General features: G+C 39.3%; 1 protein-coding gene across 1 annotated transcript in view; it reads right to left on the bottom strand.

The window, feature by feature from the left end:
- CRPPA (CDP-L-ribitol pyrophosphorylase A) overlaps positions 1-10,904 on the bottom strand; it is a 108,201-nt gene extending 97,297 nt beyond the window's left edge. Inside the window, exons 1-2 of the mRNA XM_056484348.1 lie at positions 10,685-10,904; positions 3,617-3,896 (exon numbers count right to left, since the gene is read on the bottom strand). Coding sequence (XP_056340323.1) covers positions 3,617-3,896; positions 10,685-10,845 — 441 coding nt within the window. The 5' untranslated portion in view covers positions 10,846-10,904. The remainder of the gene's footprint in view (positions 1-3,616; positions 3,897-10,684) is intronic.
- Between the last annotated feature and the right edge of the window lie 6,284 nt (positions 10,905-17,188).

Raw genomic sequence — 17,188 nt, 5'->3', positions numbered from 1 at the left:
TAAAGTACAAAACTCATTCCCTCCATGTCAAGATAGTAAGAGTAATAAATATGTCATCAGTTCTTGATTCTGATTTTGCACAGGGGTGTGACAGGAAAGTGAGCCTGTCAAGCATACAAAGAAAGCAAGTCACTTCTGAGAACATAGGCAGAGGATAACTTCAGACGACCCAGTGTATAAATACGAATCAAAAATGATCTTGTCACTGATGCAGTCTTTGCAGCTGGCTAAAATCAGCCTCTGAATACAACAGAGGACAAAGACCACATGTAAGATATTCTATATATGGCAAAACCATAGGAGATAAGAAAATAAAAAGATAATTGCTCCAAGAGAAAAAGTGCAAAGAAAGCTCAGAAGGGGCAGAACCACTCCAGCATTCTGTCCCCATTCAAGTACACTACGCCAGATCATCTTATTTATCCATCCAAGTCATCCTCTACTGTCAGTGAAGAAAGGTGGTTTTTGGTTTGCCACCCACCAGGTTTTGCTAACTCAGCAACCGTAGATAGCAAAAACTGTGGGTGAAAGAACAGGATGCATAGAGGTCCGTGTTTCTGCTCCAGCCTTCTGCTACAGCAAGGGTGATAATGGCGGCACGAGAGGAACAGACTGAGCACAACACGTAGTGTTTTCTCTCTGGGAGTATTATTTTGACCAACTGCCTCTGTGAGTAGGAGTCCTCGAGACTGAGTAGCACTGTACAGCTGTATTGGCATGCAGACTTTGTTCAGGTCCTTGCTAAAGCTCAGAATAAAGAAATGATGTTAGACAGCTTCCAGAAACCAGCTTTTAAGGATGCCACTTTGACTTAGTTCTTTCAACATAACATACTGTACTTTCAAATCCAGTTTTTGTTAACTATAGAAAAAAAAAGTCTTCGGATGTGTCTTCTTTTTGTAAACTTTCAATAGCAGAAATGACAAGTTCCCCCCACCTTCCTGATTTCTTCTTTATGTAACATTTTTCATTTTAGTTATGTCATTTAAAATGCAATGTTGGCAATGAGATATTGCTAGAGGCTTTGGACTGATGCCTTCTGAAGCTTCCACTTTTCCCAACTTCTACTCCTGTAAAGAATTTGTTTCTAGAAACATATAATTTTAATTGCAAAATTACCCCAAAAACATAAATGGAATTTAATTGGTTACAAAGTAATATTTTGACATAATCAAGGAGTTGTTTGGGGGGGTTTAAGACATAATTTATTAGTTCTGGTTAAGGTACACATTTTTATTCCCACAGGCAAATAACAAACTGATTAGTAAGTGTAATAAAGCAGCTTATTTGTCTGACAATTGGCAGCTAGAAGTGAAATAACTTACTTGATCAATTACCATTTTAAAGAACATTAAATCTTCTCATAATTATGTTATCCATATGGTATGCAGACATATAACAATGCAGCATTAGCCCTATTAACACAAGTCATTTAATATGATGTTTTCTGCCAGGTTTTGTACCTTTCTACATAATGCAAGAGGAAGTAATTACTTTTTGTACTGAAAGATTGAAGAACTGACATCCTTTTAGATATGCAAAGAATTTGACCATAGGAAGAACTAAACATGATAGCTGCTCTTGATCAATTTTTTTCAGATATTCAAAACCATGCACACCAGTTTTGAGAAAGACATAGCTTTCCATTGAGCTCTTCAGAATTCTGTAGTTCTCAGGTGGAAACAGACACCTGTCTCTGGGAAGGTGGTTTACCAATGTGTTACATAAAAGAAAATTCTTCTCACGTTCCTTAATTCAATTACTTTGTCAGGTAACATCAACAGCACCCACCTCTTAGAGACTTTGAGCACACATCTCTCTGATGGCCCAGCCTTGCTGAAGTCAGTGGATCTCAGCCAACAAAAAAAGCCACCACAGAGTAAATGATCACCACACATATTTCAGACAAATGTTATGCAATGGAATAGATTATTATACATGCATACAATCACCTTTTTGAAATCAAATGATACTTCAGTGATCCAGGTTAGGAAATATCTACTGGTCAGAAGTTCAGATGAACTAGAATACACTGACTTGAGAAGGTCTGTGAAGATTGCCTTGGTTCCCCCTACTTTTCTGTTTTAAATACCTTATATCCAATTAAAAAGAAACCAGGAGAATATTATACTAAAATCACAAAACTTTCAAGAAAAAAGTGAACAAGTTAAATTAAAATGAGATATGATATACCTTAACATGCAAAGGCAACACAAACATATTCAGAAAAGTCACTCTCATTTCAACCCAAAACCATTAACTCCATTTTTCTACCACTCTCAAAGAACCACATTTAAAACTGATTTATAAAGAGGATTTATTTTAGTCTTTGGCAGAGAATCAATTCCGAAATGCTATTTTGTGCTATATGAGAAAGGACAAAAATCTCACTAAAATTCTAACAGAATTTAAGTTTTAGTAAGTGGAAACCTATGTTCTAGATCACTAAAAACTATAGTGCAGAATTTCTATTGCCATTTGTTATTAAGCCTATCTACAAAACTACAGACCTACTAAGAAGAGGCTCAATATATTTAGATTTGCAACATAATGTTCTGAGAGACTTGACATAATTTGATTTTTATAATGAATAACAAGCTATATATTCTCCTTCTATACCGTGAAGGTGTAGGAGCACTAAAGAAACACCACAGTTCATCCTTCGGGCTCATTATTCCACTGTTAAAGTTGTGAACCACCTGTCAGTTATCTTTTACCCCATTTTCTGGAAAAGACAAGCAGTGGTACATTTTTCTAGTTTTCTAGGACCCAAACAATCTGCTATTACTAATGACTTCTGCCCCAAACCATGTCCTTTAAAAAGGGAAGGTTTACGCTTCTCAATAATGGAAAACTCAAGAACAAATTAAAGACAGCAAATTTTGCAAACAAGCCCATGGCTAACTTGTGATTTCTTACATCTCTGACTTAGGCAGTTCATCTTGTTGCTAGTGCATGCCTCTCCAACTCTACCAACTCTTCCCTTTTGTATATCACTTATTTTGTCAGAAATCTTTTTGGTTTCTGTGAGTAACCCCAGCCCTCAGATGCAGTATTAAGAAATTATCCAACCTACAGCTGGAGGCTTCCCATTTACCCTGTTTTCCAGCAGTCTGAAACGTTTACAGGTTCTAGAACAATTTAGCATTAATACAGAGACAACTCTTTTGCTGCTTATTCAGGACTTGCATGCAAGTTTGAGATGAAAGCACGAAGCTTGCAAGTCAATGCAGTGCACTTTTGGGCTATTACTAGTAATCACTAACAGAACTGCTCTAGCATTAGGTGATAATTCTGCATGGAAAAAAAAGGTAAACTATCATTACATAACCTACCCTTCAACTAACAAATTGCTGACTGATTCAATCTCTTACTGACAGTCTCTATGGCAACAATTATTCTCTGTAGCAAATAATAACTGCAGCATTTAAAAATGTCAACCTCCCCCACATGACCTCTCTGCATAATAGGGAATCTGGATCTGTTCTCCTAAAAAAAAAACAACTCATCACACATTAATAAAATTGCTAGAAAATTCCTGATTTATCAATTGTGATTTTAAGCTGTACAGCATAAAGCACATTACAGAGTTGTAATATTGCTGTATAGTACATACCCCATGTTCTTTAGCAGCCATAACCACTTTTGAAATAATATCTTCGTCAACAAAAGGCCTCACAGCATCATGGATAATCACTACTTCTGGCTTCTGGAGCAAATGGCTGGAAAATTCATTCTCTGCAAATACTTTCAGTCCATTGAATATTGACCGGTGACGAGTTATTCCACCTTCTACTACTGTAACTCTTTTGTGGCCATATTTTTCAATGATAGTCTTCATTGTTTCAATATTTTCAGGAGAAACCACCACAATAATGTCAGATATCCAACTTATCCTAGAAAAATCAGTACAAAACCAGAAAAAGTAGACATGAATGACTAAATAAAAGTGGAGATCTATGAAACAAAGAAATTCATAACAACAAAAATTCAAGATTTTCGTTATGCTTTTTTTAAATAAAGCACCTCCCAACGTACTCAAGTCCATGTTTTTGTACTCCACTGCTTAAGGGAGAGCTTTAACAGATTTATACCAATAACACTGGATTTCTGGGAAGGGACTTGCTTCCAACAACCCCTTTGCAGAGAAGCACATTCTGATAACTCTTCAAAAGCCTTGAAAACACTTCTTATTCCAGCATCATTCCTACAGAACTTCTAAATTAATCAGTGACAGTTTGCAGTTTCTAATACACTGGTAACTTCTGTGGCCTGGAATACTCCATGTTCCAGTGAAGCCCATGATGTACAAGGAAATAAGACAATCAAGAAAAATTCTGAAACAAAGAAACTATCAAAACAGGCATGAGCAGTAATTGACAGAATGGCAATGAATTAAAACTAACACATATATTGACAGGAAACATTACACTGGTAGTTTGAAAATATATATATATTTATAAACACAAAGGTTTCTGCTATAGGAAGCTAGAAAAATGTAAAAGCATAGCTGTACTAGTTAAGAACACCATATCAAAAATACATTTTTGTAGATCTTTTGTAGATTTTACTGTTGGTATCAGTCTAGCTCTATAACTGAAGGGATGTGAGGGGGTAAATGAAAAACCCATAGACCACAAGATTAAAACCAATCATAACTGAAGCTAGGTTGAAACCATACTTCTGTCAAAGTACCTAGGAAGACAAATTCTAGTCATATGTGGCATACTGTACTTCAAAACAACAGAAATACCATAATTCAAATGCATTGTAGTATCTTATTTTTTAAATGCTTATGTAGAGAAAATTTTAAAAAATTAATTGTGTTGTGTTCCCTGTTTGTGTCTTCACAGATGGCAGAAGAGCATTTTAGCATGCCAGACAAAAAACTCAGATGACCAATGATTAAAAAAAAAAATTACTATGTTAAAATTACCCATGTCTGGTTTACAAATCCAACTAGGGAGAGAGAGAAATAAGTACAATACAATGTCTCGAATAAAACTAGCAAAGCTACTGAAACAAATATTGCAGACACAAGAAGAATGAAGGTACTAAAAACTAAATATTTCCAGTTAGGAAAATAAGAATACGAAATTCACAGTTCAGAAACACACAGGTTCAAAATACTGATAACGGCAATGATACATGAGAAGGCATTTCCTGGGAACTATTCTTATTTCAAAAGCAAAATTAATCTGTTACAAACCAGTTACCTAGAACTATGTGAAACAACAGAGTATTTTCCACCTTATGTAAGGGGGCATGGGGGTTATAATTAATAATACTCCATGGAAAACTATTTCAATTAATTGTAAAACAACTATTTAAAATAAAATGAAGTGCTATTAGCATTTTTCAAAAGAAAAATACTTGTCCTTATTTTCATTTAACTACTAGCAAAGGCAGAAAATACAGCCAAACCAGCATATTCTCAGCAATCTTTAACTATTGAAGTTGCTCAAATGTAAAACCGGAAGTCATATGGTTTCAAGTTTCATTTCAGCTTGTCACTCACCACAGGTCCATCAAAAGGTTTTAAAACCTCTCATATGATTTCTGGCATATACTTAAATTTAACTACAAAATGTAGCCCTTCTGTATGACTTCAATTTGGAACTAGGGCAAACTAACTGGATTCATCTCAGTTCTTCTTCTAAATACCGAGAATCAGTCATTTAACAGAGCAAAATTCAGGAAGAGCTATTTCACACTAAATGAGAACAAGAGCTCTGCCTTTTGATTTGCAGAAAGACTGTAACCTTGCACAGTACCCAGAAACTGGACAATCTGCATAGTCACTGACACTGTGTAAGAGCACTGACATTACCCTTTCTGGAGTCAAATGAAACAGATTATGAGGCAATTGGGTAGTACACAGCATCTTCTGAGATGCAGGGAAGAGAGAACACAAGTACTGGCCAGCCTGTGATAAATCTCTGCACAGAGGGGGTGGAATGGCTCAAGGCCTCCAGTGGTACATTGCACCAAAAAGTGACGGGATGCAGTCACAGCTCCACCCTGTGTCTGCATAAACACATTTGTAAACTTGAGTATGTCCTTAAACTCATTCTGGACCCATGCTCTATAATTAGAGCTGGGATTTAGGGATGTAACATATTCATGTAAGAGCATAAAGATATCCTCTAGATTGATTACAGCTCAGGTTTTGTCCCACTAAAACTCGTGAAAAGTACTCATCCAGTAAAGTGTGCTACAAATTCTAATAATGAGAGCTGTGCACCACACAGGTTTGCTAGCTCGTCTGAAGATCTGCTTATGGAAATGTTGCAAAATGTTTTAAAGAAGTAGAAAGATTTCAGTATACACTCAATCTGGCAGAAAACAATTTTTTTACCCTCCTTCAATTTGTCACATCCTTTCCTTCAGAAAGATTTCATACAAAAATAATAACCTGCTCAGGACCTGCTCATATCCAGTTTAAAAACACCATTTCAATTTTATAACTATAAATAATAATATTGTAATAGTAATATTGGATCAAGCTTCAGAAAGAATCAGCACAATGCATGAAAAAGATCACAATGCTGTACCCTCAAGGACACACAACTCTAGTGCTTCCATACAACACAGGCAGTGGTTCCAAAGTGGAAATCAAGTCTGACCAAATGAAACAAAATGACAAATCCAGTTAGGATCACTTTACAAGTGCCTGGGAGGACCCCAATACTAGCAGAAAGCAAACAATGAGGCAGAAAAGGACTGTTTGTTTCCTGCAGCTATCCTTCTCGTCATCACTACATATAGACTTACTGCCTAGTAAAAAACAGTATTGTTCCAGTAAATTTCAAACAGAAGTACAAACACTTATACTAGCTGAGCTAGAACTGAAAGCAGGGGAGCTCATTAACTCAGCAACAGATTAAGCTGTTCCTTCAAAAGACAGGCTGCAGAGGAAATGAAACAAGCCCACTTTGAAACTGTATCACCTAAATGGCACGCTGAGGTACAAATGTGACCCAGATTTAACCCTCTACCAGTTCACTCACATAGAAACCAGTGCTGAAATCTGATAAAAGGCTTAAATACTCACACTCAATCTTTTGCAACTCTCACTCTGCCACTAAAAAACTATTCAATATAAATTACTGAGACCTGCAAAACAAGGCCAGAACCAACAGGTCGCTGCAGAGATGGCTTTAGCAGTGTTAGAGAGGATCTTTCACTGTCACAGAAACATTCAGAAGTGCAAGATAAATCATTATATCACTTTTGCTAACCTTACTAAAAACCAAATGAGAAAAAGAAGAATCAAAAGCAAAATCCATCTGCAGAATGCAAGTGTAGCTTCCCTTTGCTCCATAAAAGCTTTGTTATGAATTTATTGATATATGAAAAAACATATTCATACAAATGTATGTCTTACAGTACAAAAGTGGAAGCAGGAAGCTTTTATGGTATATTAAGAAAATCTGGAGGCTCTCATGTACAGAAACCATTCAATTTTTTCCAGAAATAAAATGTTCCTTATGAGTCAGACATGATAAAAAAGATACCTCCATAAAATTTGCTGCAACTACTTTTTGCTCATAAGCTATTAAAAAAAAAAAAACAAACAAAAAACCCAAAAAAACCAAACCAAAACAAAAACAGCAAATAACTATGTAAGACACTTCCAAAGAGGTGCCCCTTTGGAGCTTCCCCAGGTGATTTTAAGAGACCTCCTGTTTTAAGGTGCTACAATAAAGAAAACAAAGCTGTCTGAAACCTCTATGGAAAATTTTAATTCTACAATGAAGATATTAACTATGCTTTCCTCTTTTATAACTACTCATTGTACTTGCAACAACTGGTGAAATATGAGCACCGCAAGAATAGCAGCAGCATATTTGTTCCACAATGATTTTAAAAACAATCTTTACCTTAGTTTGTTTTCCTCTCTATAGATTTAGTAAAATATGCACACACACACGAGCATACAGAGCTAAGATTCCTCCCTGCCTCAGAAAAAAAATTGAAAAGGTTCTATTCTAACAAACATACATACACCAAAAAAATCTAATTAAGGAAAAGCTCTGCTAGTTTTAACAGAAGCAAAAATAAGGAATGCCATTCTAAATCAGTTGAACTTGTTGCACAACCCTTGCATAGTTCAACAAAAGCAAATCCAATGGGAAAAAAGACATTTAAATTTTCTAACACACTTTAATTTTAGCCTGAAGACCTTCCTATCAGTACCACTGCACTGGCAATTAAAACCAACGATTTCTCCTCACTCTAGTTTTGTTCAACTCCTCTTCCTCAGGGTATCACTGTGATTATTATTGGCAGGCCAGTGTTCTACATGCTGTTCTCCTATACAACAGGATGCACTACTTATTCATTCATGTCTGCTCTTGTCTCATCTGCCCATTTTTCCACATTCATATTTAAGTCCCACTACTTTCAGCTGAACAGCATAAAAATCTTTTTCTACTGATCTTTAAAAAGCATGTGCAAAGCAGCTGCACACCCTTGAGCTGCTCATATATTTCTGCAGTCTGTACACTGCTCCCTCTTTTCCAGGTTTAAAAAAGCTCCAAAATAGCCACACCAGCCCAGATGTCCAGTTCCAAAGAAGTTATTACACGCTAATGAGTCAATGACCTGTTCAATTACATCAGGTAAACAACAGACATGAGAAGATAGTGTCAAGCAAAATACAAAATCTGCCTTTTCTGGGTAGACTATGTGATAAACTGCAGTTCCTCAATATTACATGCTTGTGCTTACATACACACAAAGTAAGAACAAGGTACATCCTTTGTAGTTTCAGAGCCAGAAGTAAAAGTGTTGAGATGAAAATGAAAGCCATCCCAAGCTTTGGAGTACATCTGTTCCCAGATCCTCATATACACCTATACCAATCAACACTCCAATTCAGCAGAGGTGGCAGGAAGCTCTGCCTGACAGGGCACTGGCAGGAGTTACTGAGCCCCTAAGCAAAAGCACCAAGTTATTATTCTCACAATCAACTTGGTTGAACCATAGAACTCAAAATCAACCTTCTAATTTTTTGCAGTTTTAGGACAAATATAATACTGTCACTCAAAGTACAGCTATTTTCTCAGAGCTTACTGGCAGCTTAGATGCACAACATTTCCTTCCCAAATCTCACTCTGTTCTCTTTTCCAGGTCTCCAATACACTGAGGATACAATTCTTCTCTGTAGCTTCCCATGACATTTTGGCAGAAATTACAGCTCTGGCAAGCTTTGGATTGGATGCTTTGCTTACTGATGTGCTTAGCTTTGCAACTGGCTGCTGTTAAAAATTAAATAAAGAAAATAAGCAGTATTTCTTTCATAAAGTAACAAGTGACCTGAGGGAAGCCTTTCTGGGTGGGAATGGAAAAAGAGTCCCAATTATGAAGTTGTACAAGTTTCCATGCGTTAAGAAATTAGTGAGATGCTGGCAATTTTATTTCTTTCACCAATCTCCACTCCTCCCCATTTATACTCTCTAAAAAATCTAAAGGTTTGTCTTCCTACAAGTTCCTGCAACACATCCAGAATTCCCCTTGGCACTCTGCTCCTACCTATGGTGTTTCAAGTGACACTAGATACAAGACTTACATTACGTTAATATTTGACAATAATATATTAACTGTCAGTCACATGCTTAGAACTCAACAACCGTATGGAAAGGAAAAGCCTGGCTGCTTAGAAATCCTGTTACTTTAATCCTTTGCTCCAACATAGAGTCATAGAACTTTAAGGGTTGGAAGGCAACCTAAAGATCATTTAGCCTCAGCTCCCCTGCCACAAGCAGGGACACTACCCACTAGACCAGATTGCTCAAGGCCTTATCCAACCTGGCCTTGAATGCTACCTAGGCTGGGGCATTCACAACCTCCCTGAGAAACCTGTTCCTCACCATCTGAACAGTAAAGAATTTCTTCCTAATACTCAACCTAAATTTCCCATCTTTCAATTTGTACCCATTACTGCTCGTGGTATCACTACAACATAAACACGGAGAAGTTACACGTGCACCTTCACACTATGTAAGCCATCAGCTTCCAGTCCAGGCACTGTAACTTAAACGATTTTGTTTCAAACTTCCTGCTGATGCAAGGTGTTTTACCATGGGCAATAGTGGAGCATTATGCAGTGCTGTACATTAGTGAGTTCATTCATCCCATCATGAGGAGTGGATCATTTTTTGAAGCCTTTGGACATTTTAAAGACCATCTCCAATGGCAGAATAGATCTCTTTTCAGGGCTGATGGCTAGTCCTGTGACTGTTTCCAACAGCTGCGGTGTGCTCATAGCTCACCAAACCAGACAGTGCAGCTACACAAACCCTGGAGATTCGAGGCTGAGTGGCTCGAACATATAGGTGATCTCCAGGAGCCAAAGAATGCGGCACAGCCTCGAGCACAGACAGGGCTGGGGAAGGAGGGCGGAGAGGCACCCGGGATGGCGGCGCTACAGCCAGGCTGGGGTGGGGGAAGCGCCCACGTCGCACCCGGGACTTCTTCCCAGGTGAGGGGGCCCAGGCACAGCTCGTTCGCTTCCCGGTCTGACCGGGCGAGGAGGGACGGAGAGACACCGCAGCGCGAACGAGATCCGCCCTGGTGCCCAGGGCATGAGGCGAGGGCAGCGGGACTGCCTGCGGCTCTCCGGGGCCCGGCGAGGGCCGGCAGGAGCCCGCGGGGCGCGGCCGGGCGCCGGGCTCGTTACCTCTCCATGGCCCGCACAGCGTAGCTGACGAGTGGCCTCCCCTGCACGGCGCAGAACTGCTTGGGGGTGGCACCGCCCAGGCGCTCCCCGCTCCCGCCCGCCGGCAGCACGGCCGACACCGACACTCCGCCGGGAGTGGCGCCACGGCTGCCGGGCTCCATCTGCGCCGGGCCCGGCGGCGGCTCCGCTCCGCGCCCCCCGCGGCAGCAACAGCGCAACCGCCCGCCCGCCTGTTTTATTCGCCCACGACGTCCGCGATCCAAAGAATTCAGCGCCCGCCCGCTCGCCTGCCCCGGGCCCTACCGCTCGCCCCCCCCGCGCTACGCGAGCCCCCACAGAAGCTCCCCCGGGCCCCGGCAGCCCCGCGGGAACACCCGGGCCGCGGCGGGAAGCGCCCGGGGCGGTGCAGCAGGGCGGGAGCGGGCCCGCAGCGGCACTGCCGGGCCGGCCGCCATGGCCCCTTTAAATGGCGGGCGCGCGGGCGGGCGGGCCGCGCTGAGGGGCGGGGGCGGCCCGGGGATCCTGCCTCGGTGAGGGAATAGACACAGCGAGTGGCCCCGGGGGAAAATCGGGCCGAACTCTGGGCCTTGAGGGCTGGGGACACCTGCTTAAATGTGGTGATTCCCTTAATCCTAGGAGGAGGAGACTGGAATAGGATCATATTGGAATTGTTAAGGTTGGAAGGCTCTTAAGTCATCGAGTCCAGTGGTTAACCCAGCATGGCCGGTATGCACTACTAAACTACATTTCCCAAGTGCTACATCCACACACCTTTGGAACACTTCCAGAGATAGCGACTCCACTACTTCCTTGGGCATCCTGTTTTAATGGTAACCCTTTCAGTAAAGAAATTTTTCCTAATATCAACATAAACCTCCCCTGGGGCAACTTGAGGCTATTTCCTCTTCTGTCCCTTGCTGTCTGGGTGAAGAGGCCGATTCCCACCTGGTTTCAGGCAGTGTAGAGAGATAAGGTCACTCCCGAATCTGCTTTTATCCAGGCTAAACAGCCCCAGCTCCCTCAGCCATTCCTCACAGGTTTGTGCTCCAGACCTTTCCCGAGCCTGTTGCCTCTCTCATGACACACTCCAGCACCTCAGTGTCTTTTTTGAAGTGAGGGTCCAAAACTGGACACAGCACTCTAGGTGTGTCTACCAGTGCCAAGTATAGCAAGACAACCACTCCTCTGGTCCTCCTGCCCACACTATTTCTGACACAAGCCAACATGCTGTTGGCCTTCTTGGCCACCTGGCTCATGTTCAGCCACTATGAACCAGCACCCAGAGGTAAAACTCAGTGGTAGTCAATTTACTGCAAGGATCTGGGATGTTCCAGCTCGTCTCATGGTGTTTCTGCAAGCCGTGATGGCTCAGACATGTTGTTTGGAAAATTCCCTGGGCTGATACCCATTAAATGGCAGAGGAGGCACAGTCTGGTGGTTACCTGTCAAGACCTTAGTGAGGTGGCAGGTGCCAGGGCAAGGCAGGAAGCCAAGCCAGTGGGTGCAAGTCAAGGTCAGGGAGGCTTCAGACCAGGTGCAGACATAGGAGGCCGACAGTAAAGACTGCTTAAAAGTCACTCCCAAATCAAAACAAGGAAAGGAGGGTTGAGAAGAGGATTGCTTCTAGCTTTTTTGTAACAGCTCTTACCAATGGAAGAGCTGTGTTTGTACTTGACAAGTTAGACTCCTTAACTCAGTCATCCAAGCTTGAAGATGGGGACATTCAGGGCCCTGACCCTTGCCTCTTTGACATCATTTTCAAGAAAAATTAAGTGGTTTATATGCAGGCTGTCATAAAATTACTAGTCTTTAGAGTCTGCAAAATTTTTTTATATCTTTGAGGAGATAGCTTATTTACAGCTTTTCAGGTTTTTCTTAGCTCTGTTAAGAGGAACCTAAGAAAAACACATACAGAGGCCTTTCTGAGGAGTAAGCATGAAAGTTCATGTGCCAGCTGGGCTGCTTTGCCAGTGCCAGCTGTGGAATGGAGTAAAATGATCATATGGGCTTACAGAGGAGCCATAAGTAGGAGTCATACAATAAGAGTATGGGAAACCATAGGCATGACTTCACAGGTATTCTTGATATCTGCAGTAGCAGTAAAGTCATGCACAGAACAGTCACTTTACATGCAGAGGTGTCAGGCTTTTGGAATGGAGACTTTTCAAAAGAGAAGGAATTAGCCAGAAATTGAACTGCCTTCCTCCCAACAGGTGCTGGTCTCATTATCTTCAGGGCAATTTAGCATGTGGGATTTTTTAAAAAATCCATTGGCTCAGCAACTATATAAAACGGTTTATGTGCTTTTTTAGCAGGTCTTTTATTTTCTTTTCTTGGAAAGTATTTCACTACCTAATTCCTGACTGATGACATATATTTGCCTGTTGTCACTTTTCAGAGCTTCCAAGTTTGCACAGTGAGTCAGCATAATTTCATTATAATTAGATGCCCAAAAATAATGTTTCTTCTTAAGCTAGGCACTTCCATTATCCACAATCCTCTTGGATTCTGATTTTTTATTGCAGCAGTTCTATACAAATGCATTCATGGCAGCTTATTCTGCAGCATTCGTATTTTTTAGGGTTTTTTCCAGTGTATCATATTCTGAATTCCTGTCTCAGATCTTCATGCATTCATTCATAAAAAAACCACACCTCTTGTTTGCCTTACTATAAGGAAAAAAATAGGTTCTTTTTACTTCCATGACTTCTCACACTGTACATGAGTTCTGAAGAGTAGGTAAGTAAGACATTCCCAACATCAAGACAGCCTTCAGATATTCCTCTTCCTTCTTGACTTTGTGGTTTTACATGTCTTCACCTACACCCACAATCTGTTGTGCCCAGTACCTTCTTTCTTGTCCAGCCAGTGTTTCCCCACTTCATCTCATTCATTAATATTAACTTCTTCTGTGAATGGACATATGCCAGTTTGGTTCTGTTCTTGCTCTGAAGTCCATTTTCCTTACTATGCTAGGGATATTACGCTTGATCAATCCAGAATAAATTATATTTGATGGATGGACTTTGGTGGATACAGACTTCAGTGTCATCAAATCTGTTGTATATTATGGTGAGACTGTAAGATTTGTAAGAGCCAAAAAGCACTTTGAAGCTGCTTTTGGCTTCACTTGAGCATCAAATGTTTCAGATGTTTTCATGCTTTCCACCATTCCTATGGAGTCAAAAGATTCTTGTCTTGTGTTGATAGCACCAGGTAATTTTTCCAGAAGCCCATCAAATTCTTGGGCTCTTGGTTATACTGAACTTCTTACTGACATTGCTCCTTTTTTTCTTCTGTTTTCTTAGACAATGATATGGAAGGAATAGTATATTTAACATTCTTATCTATTTATATTATGTTTTACCATGAGTTAAGAAGACTGGGATTTAGGGGTTTACATTTTTTTAATATTCATTTGTTAGTAACATGCAGTGAAGCACTTGCTGAATGTAGTGACACTTTGTGAATACATAATTTATCTTCAGTTCCATTCCATTATACATTTTTTATTGAATCAATCTAATATTTTAGTTGCTGTGCATACATATGCATACTCATATATAAACATTAGAAGTGGATAAAATGTAAATTCACACATCTTGAAAGAACAATTCTGCAGAGTTTTTGTCTGGATAAAAAGGGACAGAGGCAGCATTTACCTCAAAGCAAGTAAAGAGCAGGCTAATCTATCATTTCTGTGCAGGGCTATAACATCTGAAACCACAGCTGTAGTTTGCAATTATGCAGTAAATATGCCAATCATATGTTTGAAAAGAAAAGTGGGGGGTTTTTTCTGTTTTTTTTTTTATTATTGAAGCAAGAAGATATGTACAAATTGGAATCACATTACAGTAGTGAAATTCACCTGACAATTTGACTGCTGAGAGGAAAAATCTTCTGTTTCTTTGGCTGAAACTCATAACAGGGTTATCAGAGATCATTAAGTTATGGGAGTGGTAGATATCATTCTGAAAGATTTTTGTAGAAAAATTAGTGAAAGAATAAAATTTCTTAATTTAAAATTCCAATTGAGTCTTCTGTAGATGTGATTTAGCTGAGAAATTGTCCTTTTTTCAAAAGTCTTGAAGCATTTTTTTAATGCAGGCAAAATAAAATGAATTTGCCTTTTCCTGACAAGCAGCAATGTTCACTATTGTGTGTTTTAAAGGGAAATGCATGCAATCAGGGAATAATTGCAAGTTAATTATAAAAGAAAAATTACAAAAACTCCATAACATGAAGGTTATGAAGGTCCAAGATCTATAAAAGACAACATAAAGATAAAAATATTGCAAATCTGAGAGCCCTTCCTGAAGCTAACATGGGATCTGTAGCATTCTGAGCAGTTTTGCAGGCATTTAACCAGAACCTTGTGTTTGCAGGATTGTATTTCATTAATTTCATCCAGATATATAAATTATTACTTCAGTGGTGGCAAGCCATAAAATGAACATCCAGAGCTGTAAGGAAGGAAGTGGATTGCCAGTTCTCTTTAGACAATTTTTGTGTTCAAGTAGGATAGCAGTCCTGGCTCTCCTGAAGTCACCAATAACTGTCTCAAATCATAGAAGTCACTGTTTACAGAAATAAACACAGGTTCCTTCCTTATCTAAAGAAGGAAGTCTTCCAAATGATAGAATTTCAATTTTTATCTTGCATGTCTGTTGCTATTTGTAGCACAAGATCTCAAAGTCTTAAGCTTCATGGAGAGCATGCTTATTTTTTTTCAGATATTTTATCTCAGTTCTGATTGATCACTAGAAAAAATAATCTTGTGCCAATTTTATTTTATGCTCTTCACAATTTTCTAGTTGTTGCCTAAGTCTGAGGGCTGATCAGCCCTCCACATGGTCCTTTTAGACTGAATTACATCTTCACTATTTCAATCTTTGTTGCACAGCAGCTGCCTTGAAGTATTTGCTCTGTGGTGACAGTGGTTTCCAAGTCAATATAGTGTCATAGGGAACATAGAGCTTGAGGCAGTATAATAGATGAGGCAATGTTGAAAAGGGGAAAAATATTTTCTCTCCAAAGCATATTTAGCACCTTCAGGGAAATCTTATCTTATTTCACATTAGCATATATTTATATTTGTATTTTTACAAATATGACTGCAAAGGGTTATTTCTTGGTCTGAGATCCTTTGATGAAAGATGTTATAGATGTGTGGAATACTTAGATAAAGTGTTATGCTATTGATTTGCTCCTATTGGTATGTGGAGTTGAGATCAAAACAGCATGTACAGCAAGGGAGTTACACACATGCATAACTTAAATTATATGAATGTTGACTATCAAATATCAAAGACTGCTTACGTGCCTTATATATAGTGTGCATAGAGCCACCTATAGATCAGGTCCCTAAGGGGAACTCTAAGTTCTATTTCCTTGATAGGCATTTCTGCAAAATATATTTTTTTAGTGTTGAAGTGTAAATAGAGAATATTAATGCTAGAAATGTAAAGGAAATGTGATTTTTGAACAGAGGAGTGTTTTCCTGCTTGCACGTCATTTGTAGGTATGTTAAAAACATGCATTGCATTTCACCTGTTGTAGCCTGTGTGCTTTACTTGTGCAAACCCCTTTGACATTATTTTACATGGTTTTGGTAGCTAAATTTCTTCTATGAATACTTGATACATAGAGGAAGCATCTTGCTTGTGTGCTGTGTAAATGCTAGGAAAAAATTGACAAACATTGATTTTGATGTTTGGCACACATTTTAAAGCTTCACCCTAAAATGTTATATTTCCCCTGAAGTGTTTATCCATTCTCTACCTGATAAAACTCTAGGCCTCTGGGATATGGAAAGTTATTTCAGAGCTAATTAGTATTTTGTGTACACAAAGTAAAAGAATTTGAAGATAAGAGAATTGCCCTATAGTGTGTAATCCAATAACTCATGAGAGTAAAATTCCTTGACTGCAGGAGAATTTGTGAAATTCAGAAATGTTAAAGACTTGAGAAAAGACTGCTACTGCTTTGAGGAGTGCTTTGGCAAGTAGTTGATGAGATGGAGGCTTCATAATTTTTCATTAGAAAAGGTTGACTTAGACATTTGGCTCTGGAAGGGTCTTTGTAGATTCTAGGTGTGTTGGTTCAGATGATCAGCAATGCCAGGTTATCATGTCAGTAAAAAGAAAAATGTTTAATTTTGACAGATGTCCTGTCATGAATGAAGAAACATACCTCTGAGGAAAGACTAATGGTAGTTTCCTTTTCCCAAGAGATAGTCCATGAACTGGTTAAGTAAGTGGTGTTGAGCCACAGATGTCAAGATGGCAGTGATACAGAATTATGTAATGAAACATTAGAAAATATATTACTTGAAGTTAGATTTGAAATAAAGTTAGGATTTTCATGGCTCTGAATCTTCATTTTCATTTTGGTGTGTGTATTATTGTGCTGTGCTTATTTTTTACTGTCTTCTCTGTTATTTCCATAGAATGTTTGTGTAAGAATATGAGACAATTCACCAAACCTAAAGTGTTGGAGACAATC

This window comes from Oenanthe melanoleuca, chromosome 2, assembly GCF_029582105.1.
Source record: "Oenanthe melanoleuca isolate GR-GAL-2019-014 chromosome 2, OMel1.0, whole genome shotgun sequence".
Taxonomy (NCBI): domain Eukaryota; kingdom Metazoa; phylum Chordata; class Aves; order Passeriformes; family Muscicapidae; genus Oenanthe; species Oenanthe melanoleuca.
Note: the sequence above shows the minus strand (reverse complement) of the source record. Positions and strands in the feature narration are given on the sequence as shown.